Consider the following 18,592-nt stretch of genomic DNA (forward strand, 5'->3'; position numbering starts at 1 on the left):
CACACAGGTGTGAAGAAGGGGGATGGCCTTCAGCTACCAGGTACAGTAAGACACCCCTCAGGGTAGATGGGACCTTTAGAAATAGCAGCAGCCTTTGAGCACTGAGCCCTGGCCCTAGTCCACCAGCACACAGCTGGAGGAGGCTCCCTGACCCACCAGACTCTCCACTGTGCCCCCATGTGCTGCCAGGCCCACCGGAGGACCCAGCACCTCCCTCTACCCTTCCAGTGCTTTACCCTGCCAGCCAATGCACATGGCACCACCACCATCTCCACACTGGCCTCAGCCCCACACACCAGCATGCAGGGCCCCACTCACCACCATGTGACCCCACAGCCCTGCTGTCCTGTGCACAACCTGCAGAGCCTGTCCTGGCCGCCCCTCCCCACACAGCATGTGCACCTCACCCACTGGTGTCTCTTCCCTCCCCTTCCCACAGAACCCACTTCCCCACCCCAGGAAAGAACAACCAGAGTGAATTTGACTATCTCACATCATTTTTAATTTCTAAACTAAGGGAAACTTGCCAGTACCTTCTCTGTCTCATGCACAAAGTGTGACATGCTTGATGTCACCAATTAAATGATGGGGCATCTCGTGTAGGGGTGACCAAGGCGATCTTTAGAGTGCTGGTTAGGAAGGAGGAGGTGGCCATGGGCAGTGGCCTGAGTCAAGGAAGGTTTGAATCCTGAGTCACCACAACCGCTGGATGTTCCTCTGGGACGCAGCGATGGTGGTCATGACAAATACTCAATCAGAATGGCTGGTGCCTGTCCTGCACTGGTTGTCGAATGTTTGGAAATGACTCTCGGCCATGGGTCCCTCTGGCCCTGACAGGCAGCCAGCTGCCCTCTACTGGAAGCTTCTCTGGTGGGGACCTGCCTGATGGGCATTGCCAGGCAGGTGCATCAGCCCAGACCTTAGCACAGAATGGTGCCATCCTACCTAACCACATTGATCATCTGCCATGCTTTATTTCAAAGACCCTCCATGTCTGAGTTTTTTCCCTGATTTTTATGGCATCTCTATGGGAACATTTCACCTCCACCCCCAAATTTGAGTTTCCTGATTTCCAACGGAGATTTTTTTTTAAAGAATATAGTCATGTTATTTCCTGCAAGTTTGTTCATGTCTTTATTGTTGTTGCTGTTCTGCATTGTTGCTTTTCTCCATTGTGACACACTGCATTTTCCATCCCTCCCACCCCTGCAGCGGCCGATGGTGCAGCAGGTTCAAATGCTGCAGATAGTGCAAATGCCAGCCTAGTCAATGGTACGTCTCCGATGGCGAGCTCTCGGTCTCGGTTGGATGGGCATCTCTCTCTCCTCCACCCCCAACTCTGGGCTTGCCTCTCCCTGTTCTGGACTGCACAGATCTTGGATGTGCATGGGCAGCTCTGGGACAGTCATCCTCCCATGTGGGGCAGGCGCTTAAGAGAGAAGCCACCACCGGGGAATCAGCTCCATGCCCACTTGCGGGCTGCCAAAATGGCACTGGTCCTGCTGGGCCCGTAACCCCCAATGGAGCCCAGAAGAGGGACATCACCTGGGTTTCAGATTTGGCTCCCAAGAAGCAGCATCCCACCCGGCGTGGCCCTCTCCTAAGCACATTCCTGGCCCTAGCTTGGGGAAGAAGGCCGGGGGTCAGGACCTGGGCTGAAGCTGGCATCTGGGTCTCTGGTGAAGGCTCCAGTCCTTGACTGGAAGATTTTCCTCAAGGCAGGGGGACCCAGGCCGGGGTTCAGCTCTTCGGCCCCACCCCATAGCATGGCTGAGCCACTGACAAACATGTCTTCCTTTTCTCTTTCATGGAGTGAATGGGCAGGGGGCTCGCTTGGGCTCGGGCCTGGTTCTGTCCCTCGGAGGTGGCCTGGTGTTTCCTGCTGTTGCCTGTGCTAGAGCATTTTTCCTGAGTCTCTGCATTCTTATGGGGCCCCTTGAGGGTTAGGGTGGCAGTGGGGGGCTGCCACAGTAGCTGGGGTCTGCATTTTAACCTCCTTACCCACAGAAAAGAAGGAATTCCATTCACTTGCCTCCGAGCCTTTAGAGGGTTTCTTATTTCTCTGCCCTCCCGCCTTCAGAGTGACAAGGCTTCTGTGTACTCAGATAGATCCCCTGTCCCCAAATGAAGTAGCATGATAGTCACCCAGGCTGAGAGCTGTAGGGCTTGATCATAAAACTGTTGCCCCAGGGAATCGAAGGGGGGAGGGGAGCCTTTCTTGCAGCATCGCTGCATAGGAGGCACGGGGCTGTGGGTTTCTCATCTATTATGTCATTTACTCCTCATCACTCCTGGAAGAGGTGGAGATCTTGTCCTACCTCAAAGTCTCATCCCCTGCTCCACACCTCTGGCTGAGCCACTTGCATTCAAAGTGTCTAATGATGGAAGCACCTAGTAGACGTCAGAGTCCAAGCAAGACACTTCTGTGAGCTGTGCCTTGCTAATTTGAGTGTGGGTCTATTTCAGGCACAGGAGGAGAAAGGCGAACAGCTTGGGGTGTGGGAGGTGTCATGCATCAGGGAGGGGAAGTGAGGGATGACAGGGAGAACCAATATAGGCAAACCCAGGCAGGGGGAGAAGGGAACAGGAGCTGGCCTTCTGCTTCCCCTAGAGCAATGAGCCTACCGGGCTCGGGAACATATAGACTGCATCCAGGCTGGTCGGTCCCAAAAAAGGCAGCTTCACTTCCAAACTGTAGCAGAAAACCCCTAGTATCCTGAGAAAAACTGCAGGAAAGATAGGGAACTTGACCACCTACTCTTCACCAGGCACTTTGCGAACATTTCATGCTCATGGCCTCATTTGATCCTCATGACAACCCAATCATACACAGTTTATTGTCCCCACTTTAAAGATAGGGAGACTGAGACTCAGGGAGATCAAGACACTAGCCCAAGGTCACAGAACTAAAAAATTAGCAGAGCTGCGATTTGAACCCAGGCCTGCTGGCTCTAAAGTGCATGCTTCTCTTCCTGATCCAGGATGTCCCGAAGGAGTGGGTCTTGTAAACTTCACAGGGATATTAAGAGGTCCTACCCCCAAGAAAAGGATCCTGTGGTCAAAGATGTTTCAGAACCGTGGGACAGAATTAGTCTCTTCCTCATTGCGGGACTTAGAACCTTGAATGTGCTGGCATATAGTGGAAAATTAGCCGTGAAGGGCTTCCCAGGCTGATTTGGCTGCAGGACCTTTCCTGAATCTTGTGGGATTGGTATGTCTCTGAGATATACTTTGGGAAACAGTGCTCTAAGCCATTGCTACTCAAACTGTAATCAGAGGACCGGAAGCCTAGACATCTCTTAGGAGCCTGTTAGAAATGCAGAACCTCAGGCTTCACCCCAGACTCACTGAACAAGAATCTGCATTCTACTAAGTTCTCCAGGCTCCAGGCCGGAATGCACTAAAGGTTAAGAGGTGCCAGGCTGAGACTTGGTCAACGGGAGAACTAACCGTTCCTTCAGCTCCTTCCTCTGAACCACATTAGGATGATTTAGATATAGAAAACACACTCAGCTGGCCGACTGCCCACCCAACCCGAGCCCCCTCCCAACTAAAAGTGGGTGCGTTTCATTTATCTTGGAGCCGTTATGATCGGCAGTATTATTTTATTATTTCTTTTATGTTTATTAATATATCACTATTTCATCACAATTAGTAAATACATAACTCTGAACTCCAGACATTAACAGGGCACTTTGTGGTGCTTTTCAGACACATCGCCTTGGTTGAAATTGTCACATGACATGGGGGAAGAAATGGAGGCACAGGCAAGAGAAGTAGCATCTCCAGGTTTACCTAATTAGTGCTCTGTCTCCCCAAAGCTTGTTTATCGGGTCTCCTCACCATGATTCCTCCACACACATGTTTTTACACCCATGCCCATTGCCCTGCATGAAGAGCACAGACCCATTTGTCAAAGCTGCATCTGGCATCTGATGCAGAGGGGCCTCCAAGTCTCCACCCTAGCTCCCCATCCCAGGGCCCCTGAAACAGCCCACCCTCCTGGGCCAGATCAGAGCCAGAGCTGGCTGTCCCACCATAGTTCTGGGGCCAAGCAAGCACTTTGGCTGAGGAAAGCCCCAAATAAGTCCCTTGCTTCTGAGAAACCAGGCCATCTGCACCCCCAGAACACAGCTCCCTCCCTTAAACATATGCATTGGTGATTATTTTTCTGGCCACGTGATCACTATGGAAATAAAAGAGGAAATTGCTAGCTTGGTTAATGGGCGCACACATGGGCTATTGCATCTGATAATATGCAATGCAAATAAGGCTCCTTTATGTCTTCTAAAACCAAGTATCCTGCTGTGCCCTTTAGCCTAGTTAGTAAAATTATTTTAAAAAATAAAAGTAATTGTAGTTCATTCCTATTTGTTCTAAAAAGGCTTTTTCTGTTTTGTTTTTAATCCAGCAAAAGGAACTTTACAATAGAGCAACAGGGGCCCTTCTCTTTCAACCCCCAGGGTGGATCACTGACCCATTGCTGTGAGAGGCAGTGGGAACAGCCCTGCACTTCCCTTGGAGAGATAGCACGGGGCTGGGATCCAGGAAAGCCACTTCTCCCCTCTGAGTCACTTACAACAACATGGTATGGCAATGGTGATGACAGTATTATGGAACCAGTAAGGCAGCCACAGGGTTATCATCAGGATGCTGCAGAAATCAGGGCTGTCTCTGAACCTCCCTTGGCCTCAGTTTCCTCATCTGTAAAAAGAGAGTGATGAGAATCCCTCCCATCCTACTGGCAGTGTTCAGGAAAGATTGACAAGACATGACACTCACAAACTACAAAATGATAAATAGGCAAGTGGTTATTACTAAGACAACTGTCGGGTGCTGTGGAAGCTGAATGTTGCATCCCCATTGTACAGAGGTGGAAACTGAGACTGGGAGAGGTAAAGCTGCACAGCTAGTTGGTGTCAAAAGGGGGGTTTTGGGAGCCCAGTCCCACCAGGGCTGCCTTGATGTGTCTCCTCTGGGCTCAGAGGGGCTGAAAGATAGCTCTTCTCCCCAGCTGGGATGAAAACATAGACACACTTTGGGGTCAGCTCTCCATTTACCCCCTAGGACCCAGGCAGGCTGTCTGCCTCTCTGAGCCTCAGTTTCTCCTCTGTAAGTGGCTGCAATACAGGAGTGCTCTGGTAGGGATGTGCTGCGGACTAGATGAAATCATGGAGGTTCTACATGCGTCCTGGCACATGGTGGGTTCTCATAGAATGTGGGCTGTGAGAATCATCTTCACAGCAAATGGCCAAGGGTGGCTGACCTCAGACTCCTCCCAAGGTGGCAAGGCCTATGGGCAGAGCTCTGAGTGAGCTCAGTGGACAGGCCCAAGAGACAGGAGGAACCCCTCTCTCTGCAGTGCCAGCAGGTAAAGGCAAGTATCTCAGCTGCCAGCTAGTGACCATCAGTTCCTCCCATGCTCCAAACCCAGCCCACAAGCCTCTGGCCAAGAGTGGGGAGGGGGCCTCCCAGGCAGCCCTGATTAAGGAGTGAGAAGCCCCAGACTCAGCCCTTTCCCCAGCACTAGCATGCAGGGCAGAGCAGGAGGGGACATCCAGGGGAGCCCACCAGCCTGACCTCCTTATGTGCTAGGGCCTGAGCTGGTCAACCTCAGAATAAAGAGCATAGACCCAAATGGAGGGGGGTTCAGCAGCTTCCCCTTGAGAGCCAGAACACTCCCTCCAAGCCCTCTGGACACACTTGGGGTACCTCAGAGCCCACCACTAGGGAGCCCTTGCCCACCTTGGGATGGGTCACTCTCAGTGGAGCTGGGCAGGGGATTGTCCATGCTGTGGCTTCGTGCTCCTCCAGATGGAAAAGGAGATGGTAAAATTCTATATACATCCCTCCTAGAGCCAGGAACTAAGGAACACATTGACCAAAGCCCACTCCTTCTAGACCTTCTCTCTCTCCCTTTGTCTCTCTCTCTCCCTCTCCCTTTCTCTCCCTTTCTCTGTCTCTGCCTCTATCTCTCTCTTTTCCTTTGCCTTCTCTCAGCCCACCAAAGGCATAGACCAAATTAATCACTGGAGACCTGAGAACCCCTCTCCTTCCTGCCAGCCAGCTGTGGTCCCTTTGACCCTCAAAGGCTGTCATTTAATCTGTAAGATTCTCAGAGCTGAAGTAATTCCCACTGAGACTTCTCTCCAAGCCCCCAGAGAATCAGGACAGACCCTGCAGCCCATGTGGTGGCCAGGTTTGCTCTTGTCTCGAGGCCTCCCCAGTGTCCCCATGTGAAAGGACAGAGTCAGCTCGGCCCTTCCTCCATCCGTGACATGAATGTCCATGGCCCTGTTATGTCTTTGTGATGATCAGCATGTATTGTCTGTTCTCTGTTGTCTGTTAAAATTCTTTGTCGTGTAGGTAAAATGCAGGATGGCAATGTGGACGCCAGCCAGAGCAAAGGTAACCCTTTCGTCTTAACCGGCTTCTATGGTCCCAGTGGCCCCTCCCCACTGGCTCTGAGAGCCAGGCTAAAGGCAGACAGGTTTGCACCTACAGGTGCCTGACATGGGGAGGGGGTGGAAGGGTAGCTGTGATTCACGTGGTGCCAGACCAAATGGAGACGTCACCCGTGAGGACAGGGTTCACCTGTGAGCCAGCTCTTCCCCTGCCTGTGATCTATGCTGCCTATCTAGCTGAAGACTTGAAGCTGGTTCTTTGAGATCCTTAGGGGTTAGAGTGTAAGGCCCCAGACCCAGCAGTCAGGCCTGCACTGAAGGAAGAGGGGCTTGGCACCCATGGATAGGAAGACTCTCTTTTATCTTTTAAGCCCCTTTTTGGTCCCTCCTGTCTGGCAACCACTTAATATCCCAACAACATACTCCAGAACCAACTGAGGAAGTCCAAGCTTATCTGTTTTGTCTAAAGTGGGAAAAGCTGAGGGGCCATTTGGGGAAGGATCTGTGGGCTTGTTCAGGCCCAGAGGGAACCCCAGCCTACTCCTACTGCAAATCCAAGGTGGAATTCTGTCACTCCCTGTTCACACTTGGATTCCAGATCCAAGGCAGCCACTGGCCCCGGGTTCAGGGTCTCCAGCTGGGAGAGGCAGACTCCATGTCACAGGATCTCTGTGCCAGCCATGCAGGGGTCTAGGCAAGGGAGTGAATGCCTCACCACACTCCCTTGGGCAGGCAGGGTGGGTGCCAGTATCCCCACCCTGCAGGCTGACCTGGGTGTGCATGTCTGTGTGTGTGTGTGTGTGTGTGTGTGTGCGCGCGTGCCTGTGTGTGCTCTGCCCCTGCAGCCAAACAGCAGGACGGGGCGGCCGCCATGGAGATGCAGCCCCTCAAGAGTGCAGAGGGTGGCGACGCCGATGACAAAAAAAAGGCCAACATGCACAAGAAGGAGAAATCTGTGCTACAGGGCAAACTCACCAAGCTGGCTGTGCAGATCGGCAAGGCGGGTAAGCACGCAGCCACACTGAGTGGTGCAAGGGGGGATGTGGGGTACACAGTGGGGCCCCAGGCAGGGCCCTGCCCCAAGCTGGCTCTGCAAAGTGAGGCATGAGATGGGCACTGAGACCCACCCTTTCCTACCACAGCAACACCCCGGGCCAATACACAATAAACACTCGAATGGTAGGTTGGAGCAGGGGAAGGCAGGGATGGGTGAGGGCTCTAGACTGACCACCCCAGCTGCAGTGCTGAGGAAAAATTGAGGAGGTTGAGGGCAGCGCCGGGAGCCCAGTGAGAAGCCTCTGCTGTCTGAGCCTCAGCACAAGCCCAGATTCCCAACTGAGCCGGGAGCTCCAGGTGATGGCTGGTGGTGGCCCCTCTGGCCCAGGAAGCCGAGCCCAGCTGCAGGGCGTGCCCTGCCCGTCTGACATGGCCTTGGCCTCTCCTCCTGCATAAGGACAAAGCAAACACCAAGGCCTCCCCACCTGGCTGTCTCCCTGCTCTAATTATAGGCACCACAGCGTGGAAAAGGAAGGCAAATTACAGGCTTGGCTGTCTATATTTAAACTCGGGGCCTGGTGATAGCTCCCGGCTGCTGGGAGCTTGGCTTCCCGCCCCTGCGACTGTCAGATGGGGATAGAGCCGGCTCTGAAGCTCCACAGCTGGAGTGGGGGTGGGGGACCTGCGGGCCCAGGGATTTCCTCCATCCACAGAACCACAGCAGGGCAGGCAGGCGCTGGGGGGCAGGGAACCCGGTGCCAAGAACAACCCGTGGCCGGCACAGCCCTTGCTCATCTCTTTCCTCCTCCTCAGCCTTGCCAAGAATGGAGTTCAGACTTAAACACTTCTAGGTTCGCTTCCCATCTCTGCTTTCTCTCTTGGGCTTAATTCCCTGAAGCAGAGCCTGAGATGGGTGGGCACAGGATTTTTAGGGGCGCAGGTGCTCTCAGGTGATATCTATAAAGACTAAGAGGCTCAAGAGGGCCAGGGGGAAAAGCCAGCTACCTTCTGGAGAAATCTCAGCCTCTACCTACCTCTACAGGGTCTGTCTGGCCTCACCGCAAGGGGGCTGGGCTATTGGACCCCCCACCTCAACCATTGAATATTGGCCATCAGATTGGGGCAGGGTGCCATCCCAGGCACTTCCTAATGAGGAGACTGTGATCTCTCAAACGTGAACTTCCTCTGGCAGAGGCTGCAAGTGTGCACAGCCTCAGCAATACCTGCTCAGCACCTGCAGCACATGGGGCTGGCAAGGGGATCCCGGGGGATCCAAGCAGGTAGCCCCCTGCATCTGCTAACACTGCAGTGCTCCTCTGCCCTGTGGCCTTGGATAAGTCCCTTCTCACTGGCCCCAGCTTCCTCATCCAAAAAAAAAGGGCCCCCTCTTCTTTCCTCTGTCTGGAACGCTCTTCCAGCAGGTCACAATCTGGTTTATCCTTCTCGTCATTCCCCATCTCCTCAAGTATCATCTCCTCCAGGAAGTCTCCCCTGGACACCCTAGCTAAAGTAGTCAGCCCATGTTGATTTTTTTTTATTTTTTAAACTTTATTGAAATATAATTCATGTACAAAAGATTGCACTCATTTAGTGTACATCTTGATGACTTTGGATATTTGCACATACCCATGATGCCCTCACCACAAGGAAGGTACTAAACGTATCCACCAACTCCAAAAATTCCTATTTTCTTTCATGGGCTTTTCTGTTTTCTGTTTTTGGGGGTAAGGACACTCAACAGAAGTTCTATCCTCTTAAGCAATTTTGAAGTGCACAATACTGCATTGTCCACTGTAAGCACATTGGTGGTGTAGAGCAAAGCTCTAGAACTTATTTAGCTTGCATAACTGAAACTCTATACCCACTCGAAAACAACCCTCCCCCACCCCCTTCCTCTCCCCAACCCCCTCCCTACAGCCCCTGGCAACCACCCTTCTACTCACTGCTTCTTGAGTTTGACTATTTATCTTTTATCTTCCCCGCGTGAGTCCTTCTGTGTCTGTCTCATCTCCTTTAGCATAATGTCCCCAGGTCCATCCCTGTCGTTGCAAATGGCAGGATTTCCTTCTTTTTTAAGGCTGAGTCCTATCCATTGCATGTATATACCACATTTTCCTCATCCATCTGTCCGTCGATGGATATTTCCTTGGTTTTCTTATCTTCAGCCCGCGTCACTTTCTGTCACGTCGTCCTGAAGTTTTTCTCCACAGCATCATCCCTGTCTAAGTGATCTTGTCTGTGTGCTTGCTGTTTCTTGTCTGCTTCCTCCTCTGGAGTCTCAGCTTCCCCAGGGCAGGGACTCTGTCCTCTCTAGTGCTGTGTCCATCATTCCCGAGTTAGGAGTTACTAAATGGTACCAACATTATCGTGTGGGAGAACTATGTAAGCAGTTCACATGGTCTCAGCACACATTTCGTGAGTATCTCCAAGGTGTCTCAGGCACTGTGCTAGGCACTATGCACACATCGCAACCAGTCCTTACAAAACCGCGTAAGATAAACGTGCATCCCCATGGCACAGACGAGGAGACTGAAGCTCTGTGAAGATCAAGGACTTCCCCAGGCCACAGAGCAAGCAGAGGTGTGAGCTAGGGTCCACCTGGCCAAGTGTTTTGTCTGCATCTCACTTCCCAGGGCCCCCGCCCCCCTGGAAAGCCCCTGAGCAGGTCTCCCCCCACCCCTGTTACAGGTCTGGTGATGTCGGCCATCACAGTCATCATCCTGGTGCTCTACTTCACTGTGGACACCTTCGTGGTCAACAAGAAGCCGTGGCTACCCGAGTGCACACCCGTCTATGTGCAGTACTTCGTCAAGTTCTTCATCATCGGCGTGACGGTGCTGGTGGTCGCCGTGCCCGAGGGGCTCCCTCTGGCTGTCACCATCTCACTGGCCTACTCAGTGAAGGTGAGGAGGAGAGGACCAGAGGGTGCAGCTGGGACTGGCTCCCCCCAGCAGGGGCTCTGTGGGGTGGCCTGTGGGTTAAGTGCTGGGACCGGGAGAATAGCTAAGAAGAAGGAAGGGGCATGTTGGAAGCTGGGAGAGGAAACATATGCAGAAATCCAAAGCCAAGGAGTCCGGGGCCTGCGGCAACCCAGAGAGCCACCTCTCGGCTGCAGGGACAATCATCATTCCCCCCAGCCCTCTGTTGCCAATTCTTCACATTTCTTCCAGAGAAGCCAGAAACCTGGACTTAATATAAACTCTTGATTTTTAAACATTGATCATCAATTCCACTTAAAAAAAAACAAAAACAAAAACATATAAAGCAGATATCACTATGCAGGTGCAAACCCATCCCCATCCCACCCACCAAATGTGAGTAGAAAGAAGCCTGTGGTCAAAGCCCTGTGGAAGCCATGGTGCTTCAACAACTAATCTCAGAGGTTGCTCCCTAAAGTTAAGAAGAAATAAGCTTAGGGACGCCTGGGTGGCTCAGTGGTTGAGCATCTGCCTTTGGCTCAGGTCGTGATCTGAAGTCTTGGGATTAAGTCCCCACATCAGGCTCCCCACAGGGGAGCTTCTCTCTCTGCCTCTGTCTTTGCCTCTCTCTCTCTCTCTGTCTCTCATGAATAAATAAATAAAATCCTCAAAAGAATAAATAAATAAATAAATAAATAAATAAATAAATAAATAAATAAGTAAATAAGTAAATAAGTAAATAAGTAAATAATAAGTAAATAAGTAAATAAATAAAATAAAAGCAATTTAATGAAGGGTGGTAGCCCATGAAATCTGACTGTGGACGCTTGGGTCTATGAGGGGGTGGTATTCCTAGTGCTCCCCAGAGGGCAGAGCCTCCAGTTCCTGGGCCATCCATAGAGCCGGAACACTGGGCTGAGCATCTCAATAGGTGCTTCAGGCTTGGCTCACATCATGGCCTCATTCTCTTCCCTTGGCCCCATGGTTTTCCCACCTTAGAGGGCAGGGCTCTGTGCTCCTGGTCCCCAGAGCCCCTGATACCAGTATGTCCCTGCAAGGACGGAGGCCTGGGCATGTTTCTAGACAAGTCGTTGGCTCCGAGACGTTGGCAGAGCTGCCCGAGGGCACGGCAAGCATCAGTTTCCAAACTGGAATTTGGACTGGGCTCACCGATGTAATTTCATACAGAAAAGAGATCTCTAGGCAAGTGCCAGAAAGTGGCAGCTCTGGGTAAAGGATATGGCCCTTATCATCTGCTTGTTTTAGGGTTCTTGAAGAAACTCCATCCCACAAACCAAAGCCCAAGCAGGTCACAACACAATGCAGCTTGGGGGCCCTAGAGCCCAGAGATGGAGATTCTCACACAGCCATGAGTTGGGACCCCCACGGCCACCCAGCTGAGCTCATGGTGTCTTGAAAGTCACACAGAAGTAGCTGGGGGGATCATGTAGAGATCTTTTTAGGCCTTTCCACCTTCTGCAGTTTGCATCTCTGGCACCTCGTGCCTTCAGCTGTCTTAGGTAGTGTTACTTATACAGTCACTTGATAAACTTAGTACAGCACCCCAACCCGGGAGAGGCAAACTCTTCCCTTTCTGAGCCTAGCGTACCTACCCCGGGAGCCACCATCAAAACAGAGATGATACTCAGAGACACAATGTGAGCCATATGTGTTATTTTAAATTTCCTAGTAGTCATGTTAAAAAGAAAGTAAAAAGAAACAGATGACATTAATTTTAATAATATAATTTACCTATTATGTCCAAATTATTAGCAACATGTAATCAATATAAAAATCACTAGTGAGATATTTTACATTTCTTTTTTCATAACAAGTCTTCAGAATCTGGCACATATTTTACACATACATTTCATGTCAGACCAGCCACTTTACCAGTGCTCAGTAACCACCCTTATATTCTTAAGCCTAACAGATGAACACTCTTCTGAGAGTACAGATGGGCAGAGACCCAGTGGAATGATCTAGGCTGTGAAATTAAACAGAGCTGGGCTTTGGTCTCAGCTTTACCCTTCATTAGGTGTGTGATCCTGGTCAAATCACCTGACCATGGCTTTTTCAATTGCCAAAGTGGATGACCACAATCCTCAAAGATTTCACAGGCCTCTTGTCACATAAGACAAGAAAATAAGCTTGGAAGAATTTTGCAAACCACAAAGTGTGTTGCAGATTGCTATTGCTCATCTGTTCAACATACATTAAGTGTTCCTGTTATCACAGGTTATAATAAGAGAGATCTGCAATAGCATATAATTCTACCACTACTCATTTCTTAGTAATATGAACTGCTATTCAAATTATTTTAATTTCACTCTTTTTTTGCCCTTTTTATAAAGAATTGTTATAATGAGGAGCAAGAATAAAGGAAATCAGATTCCTAGGAACAGACTAGAACTATGCCTAATTCAGCCACTAGCAACTTTTCATGTCCCTCCTTGCCAGATAGGGTCACTGTGTCAGCAGGGCCTGTATTAAGAGTGGCAGTTCCTTGAGAATTACATCATTTGCATGACTTGCTTGAGAACCTCAAAGAAGCTAGGAGTGGAGCTGGAAAGACAGAGAGGAAGGCAAATACAAGAAAATTCATAATCATATGTTTGGTAGGATTTCATTTTTGTTATAGATTTAAAAAAAGATGTTAGTATGTAAGCTGTCCCCATTCTGGGTGATGGCATTATGGCTGATTTGTTTTCTTTTTTGTATATCTATATTGAAAAGAAATTTGTGATTTGTATTATATGAGGTATAATATGTATTCAAATCAGAAAAAATAGAATCTATAGATTTTTTTAGAATCTATAGATTGTTTTAAAAGAAGTCAATAAAAATCTCCTGTAATTCTACTACCCAGAAATAATGACACTAATGTTTTGACGTTTTTCCAGATACTGTCCTATGTCTATAAACACATATATCTATCCTAAATTTATTTCTTTTTGGTGGGACCAAAACGACATTGAAAACCAGGCACCAGGGTGGCTTAGTAGGTTGAGCATCTGCCTTTGGCTGAGGGTGTGATCCCAGGGTCCTGGGATCAAGCCCCACATCAGGCTCCCTGCAGAGAGCCTGCTTCTCCCTCTGCCTATGTCTCTGCCTCTTTCTCTGTGTCTCTCATGAATAAATAAATAAAATCTTTTTAAAAAGGGAAGGAAAGGAAAGGAAAGGAAAGGAAAGGAAAGGAAAGGAAAGGAAAGGAAAGGAAAGGAAAGGAAAGGAAGAAAGAGAAAGAGAAAAAGAAAGAGAAAGAGAAAGGGAAAGAGAAAGAAAGAAAGAAAGAAAGAAAGAAAGAAAGAAAGAAAGAAAGAGAGAGAGAAAGAAAGACCAGGCACCAGCAAAAGATGGTACATTTTAGAAAAACCCATAACCAGATAAGGAATGGTGATTTCTGTTAGGGTGTAAGAGAAAAATATTTGAGGTCACTGTTAAGGACCCAATCTTAATTTGTCACCCTTCTCCCTATTTTTTCCATAAGGAATACAGATTACTTCTGTAATCTAAATTAATAAAGTCAATTAATCAAATCTTTTAAGTGGTTCAAATAATGAAAGCACAGGAAAAGACTGCACACACAAGGAGCCCCGATGTCTGAGGCCACAGCAACCCATGTCCTTTCCACATGTGGGAACCCCAGGAGCAGACTGCAGCAGCTCTGCCCCACTTACTGCCTGCTTCCCCAGTGCCCCACCCTCACCCCCTGGATCCCTGGCCTCCCAGCACCCTCTCCTCACTGTCACCCTCTCACCTACCCCTTCCCCCAGAAAATGATGAAAGACAACAACCTGGTACGCCACCTGGACGCCTGTGAGACCATGGGCAATGCCACCGCCATCTGCTCAGACAAGACAGGCACACTGACCACCAATCGCATGACAGTCGTGCAGGCCTATGTTGGCGATGTCCACTACAAGGAGATCCCTGACCCCAGCTCCATCAATGCTAAGACCATGGAGCTGCTCGTCAACGCCATTGCCATCAACAGCGCCTACACCACCAAGATTCTGGTGAGTGGTGCAGCCTCTGCCAGAGGGAACAACATCCATGGGGTGACACACAGGTAACCGGGCAGATTGAGTGACATGATTCAGATATGTTTGAATCCTGCTGATGTATTTTGGGGTGGTTGTATAGTAAGCAACTTGTTTCTCTTTGATTTAGCAATGATGTTTATATGGGAAAAAAAAATGTTAATTCTGTTCGTTTAGATCCTGTCATTAATCCCCTTCCCAAAAATCCACTTTTTATTAGTTGCCTTTTGCTACATAATTACAGTAGTCCCTCTTGTCTGCACTTTCAATCACCTGTAGTCAACCTCAGTCCCGTAGCAGATGACCGTCCTTCTGAAACAACGTCAGAAGGTGGAGAGTAGTCTAGTGCTATGGCACACACTGTATCATTCCCCTCCCTGCATCTCATTACATAGGCATTTTATCATCTCACATAAGCACAAGAGAGGGACAACATTCACATAACTTTTATTACAGTGTATTGTAATAATCATTCTGTTTTATTATCAGTTATTAATCAGTTGTTAATCTCTTACTATGCCTAATTTATAAATTAAATGTTATCATGGATATGCATATCTAGGAAAAACCATAGTATACATAGGGTTTGGTACTACCCACAGCTTTGGACAACCCCTTGGGGGTGTTGAATTGTATCCCCTGAGAGTAAGCAGCAAGTACTGTACTCCAAAACTTGGCAGCTCAAAACCAAACTGTGTATTTAGCTCACAATTCTGTGAGTCGGCCCTTCAGGCTGGGCTCAGCTGGGTGGTTCTTCGGTTCTCAGTGGGATTCCCTAATGCATCTGCACCTGTGGTGGCTCAAGGGGACAGCTCTGCTGACCTCAGCAGCAACGTAGGCTGGTCTGGGATGTCCTCAGCTGGGATGGTTCACCTTGGCTTTGCATGGTCCCACCTCTTCCAGCAGGCTAGTCTGGGCTTGCTCACATTGTCATTTTGCTGCTACATTTAGCCAAATGCATTTAGGCTGCATTGGTCACTGCAAGCCAAGAGGCCTATGCAGATTTGGGAATGGGGAAATAGACTCCGTCTCTTGATGGTAGGAGGTACAAGATCCCATTGCAAAAGGCATTGATTTAGAGAGAGAACTAATTGTGGCCATTTTCACAAATGACCTACCACCAATGATGTTGTTATTGTTAGTAATAGTAGGAGTATCACAAGTTTCAATAAGAAAAATTCTCATATTCCTGTCTCAGCTAAGCTGCAGTAGACTCATGCTATAATCCCTGTTTGGTTTAGAAGCACAGACGGCCTTTTTGTAATTAACCAGCACTTGGATGAAGAGAAACACAGAATTGCCCATCCAGAGGTCAGTTGGCATCCAGATGTAGGACATTTCTGTAGTGGGAGCAGCTGGGTGAGCAGCTGGGCTTTTTTGCTTACCTCCCAAATGTGCCCTAGCCCTGACCTCTCCCTTCTGCCCCCAAGGCAGCTTGAAGCATCACTGTCAGGTTGGGTTGTGGGAACTGCTGGCAGTTTTATCCAAATGGGAAGGAGAGCATGACTCATCAGTGAGGGGCTGAGGGCTGGCGGGAGAAGGGGGAGGAGGCAGCTTCTGCCTCCAGACACTGGGGTTGCAAGAACTGCACTGTCCAGGGCTGAGCAGCTGCCCAAATCACCCCGGAGCTGCAGGCTGAGGGAGGCACACGGAGGAAAGGGGAAAGTAGGTCAGGAAGACGCATGCACACGGGTAATAGAGAACCCTGGGGTTCGTCAGAAATGACGATGTTTTGTCTTCTTCCCAACCCGCCCCTATGCCTGTCCCAATTTGGGAATCAAGGGAGATCAGCAATGTTTGATTCTGTTCCCCAGGCCTTCCTAAAATAACTGAGATTCTGTTAATGATCTTGTCCTGCAGATGTGGCAAAGAGGGGAACAGGGCAACTCCCAGAGCTGGCTTCGGGCAATGGGGCAGCCTCGGGGCAGAGCCCTGTGAGGTGGGTTTGGATTGAGATGTAGATTATATAATCACAGTAAAAAGCAGTTCTGGGATCTGCCAGGAGAGCTGAGGAAACATCTCAATTAGGCAGTGTTGCATAGCACCAGCCTCAAAGCTAAAATCTCATTTCTGGATGTTGGTTGTGTCCACGTGGCTTAAGGGACAGGGGTCAGCTAGTCTACCTGGGGAGGTGTATCTGCTGAGACTGGAGAGGGGTCAGGGCCCAGGAATTGGGATCCTTGGTTTGTAATCAGGCTAAGTCACTTACCTCTCAGGCACCAGGGTCCCGTGATCCTAGGACTCCTGTGTCTCTTCTTTCTGGGTCTCTCCTGCAAGCCCCTTGGCCACATGGTTCTCCTTGCTGGGGGTGATGGTCATCAGCATAGAAAGAACAACAGAGTCCCCCGGTATGATGGGATAGTTGTTAAAGCTCATACTGTGGAGCCGGACAACCTGGATTCAAATCCCTCTATAGCTATATGAGTGCAAACAAGTTACTTAACCTCTCTGTGCCTCAGCTTCCTGGTGAAAATGATAGGATAGGATTATTGTGAGGGTGAAATGAGTTAGTAAGTGCAAAGTGCTTCACACAATGCCTGGCTCATATTCAGCACCAAGTATGGTTAGTGTTGTCATTATTCAGCAATATAATCATCTTTTGAAAAGGGATTCCATCTGTAGCAATGCAGAGGCTAACAGTCAATAGCAGAAGCAAAGGGTCTTACCCAAATTCACACATCCAACTAGTGGCAAAGCCAACTCATAGATACTCCAAAGCCAGCTGTTGAGTAGGGTGTCCAGACCAGGTTCTCAGTCACTGAAACCAGTCCTACAACATCGTTAGCATAAGGTGGCCTTGGGAAGGCCTGGGGTCCAGAGAGTCAGGTTCACAGCCAGGCCTGCCAGCTATATAGGGCAAAAGGTCTCTGAGGGACTTTCCAGGCCCAGAGGACTCCTAAGAAGAGTCGGGGGCTGCTTGGTCCAGAGTAGGTCTAGCCAACCTCCAAACCAGGCTAGGAAATCTAGACTATAGGACTTTCTAAGCCACACAAGACAGGTAAAGGCATGCAGTGTCCTCCTCACACCACACTACCTGTCAGCTTTGTTCGAGAACTGAGCCTGACCTGGGAAATCAGACCTTGAACGGGGCTATTTCCTCTCCATGAGGGCACTGACTCTTCCATGTCTTCTTATTCTCTGACATAGACAACGTGGGCTTTTTGAGAGTGAGAAACACATTTGAGTCATCTCTGTTCCCCCAGGCATAGCTCTTGGGAAGTACTGGTTGGGTGGGTGAAGTAAGTGAATTGATTTGGTGAATAAATGTTTAAATAGATAATCAATGAGATAAAGGTAGGTAGGAAGACGGATGGATGGGTGGGTAGGTGATAGCTGGGTAGATGGTTGAATGGATGTGTGGATGAGTGGTTAAATATGTGGGCAGTAGATGGGTGAATATGAAATAATAAGATGCTCAGGAAAGGACTATCTCTATGTTCTACCTTCCTGTTCTTGTGGCAGCAAGAGGCAGGTGTCGGCCTCGTCTCTGGTCCCATGGCCAATACCAGTGCTCAGTCCGTTCCTCCAGCATACTGAGCTGACCTCTTCTGCAGCTACCCCAGCTTTCTAGTTTACACTGACTGAGACCTCCCAATTAGCTAGCACTTTTCATTCTTTAAAAATCAAAAACAAACAAACAAACAAAAACCTACCCGAGTATTTGCAAGGAAAGGTTGTGCGGATGTCATCTACATGAATTCACACACCTTAGAGACCCTCTGGTCCAGCCTCCTCCCTTTAACCTGCGACCCAGAAATAGGAAAGGACTCGTGTTCGGTCACCCTGTGGGCTACTGAAGCTGGAATCCAGATGTCCCAACACCCACTTCAAGAAGCAATGAGGTTTGGCTCTGAAGTCAAACAAACCAAGGTTCAAACCTTATCTCCAGCACTTACCACCTGTGTGAACCTGAGCAAGTTACTTAACCTCTTTGAGCTTCTGTTTTCCAATCTGCAAATCTGTAAAGTGCATGTATAATTAATCCTAATTGCCGACATTCACTTAGTCAGGCTCATTGCTAAGTGCTTACCCCACGTACCCCTTGTACAACAACCCCATCACATCTCTAATTCATAGATTGGACCCTGAAGCTGGGAGAAGTGAAAAACCGTGCTTGGAGTTCCAGAGTAGATAAGAGCCAGGATGAGAACCCAGGTCTGTCCAACCCAGAGCCCATACAGCTCACCACCTCTTCCTGCCCAACTCATGCAGCTGCACCTTTGCCTGAAGG

General features: G+C 49.3%; 1 protein-coding gene across 11 annotated transcripts in view; it reads left to right on the forward strand.

The window, feature by feature from the left end:
* Nucleotides 1–18,592, forward strand: part of ATP2B2 (ATPase plasma membrane Ca2+ transporting 2) — a 372,053-nt gene that overhangs the window by 312,170 nt on the left and 41,291 nt on the right. For 6 of the 11 annotated variants that reach the window (XM_072785140.1, XM_072785138.1, XM_072785144.1 and 3 more), the window contains 6 exons: nucleotides 8–40; nucleotides 1,213–1,272; nucleotides 6,367–6,408; nucleotides 7,250–7,408; nucleotides 10,089–10,303; nucleotides 14,095–14,337. In XM_072785140.1, coding sequence (XP_072641241.1) covers nucleotides 8–40; nucleotides 1,213–1,272; nucleotides 6,367–6,408; nucleotides 7,250–7,408; nucleotides 10,089–10,303; nucleotides 14,095–14,337 — 752 coding nt within the window. The remainder of the gene's footprint in view (nucleotides 1–7; nucleotides 41–1,212; nucleotides 1,273–6,366; nucleotides 6,409–7,249; nucleotides 7,409–10,088; nucleotides 10,304–14,094; nucleotides 14,338–18,592) is intronic. The other 5 variants (XM_072785143.1, XM_072785147.1, XM_072785146.1 and 2 more) reach the window with 3 other exon arrangements.

Source organism: Canis lupus, chromosome 19 (genome assembly GCF_048164855.1).
Source record: "Canis lupus baileyi chromosome 19, mCanLup2.hap1, whole genome shotgun sequence".
In the NCBI taxonomy this organism is placed as follows: domain Eukaryota; kingdom Metazoa; phylum Chordata; class Mammalia; order Carnivora; family Canidae; genus Canis; species Canis lupus.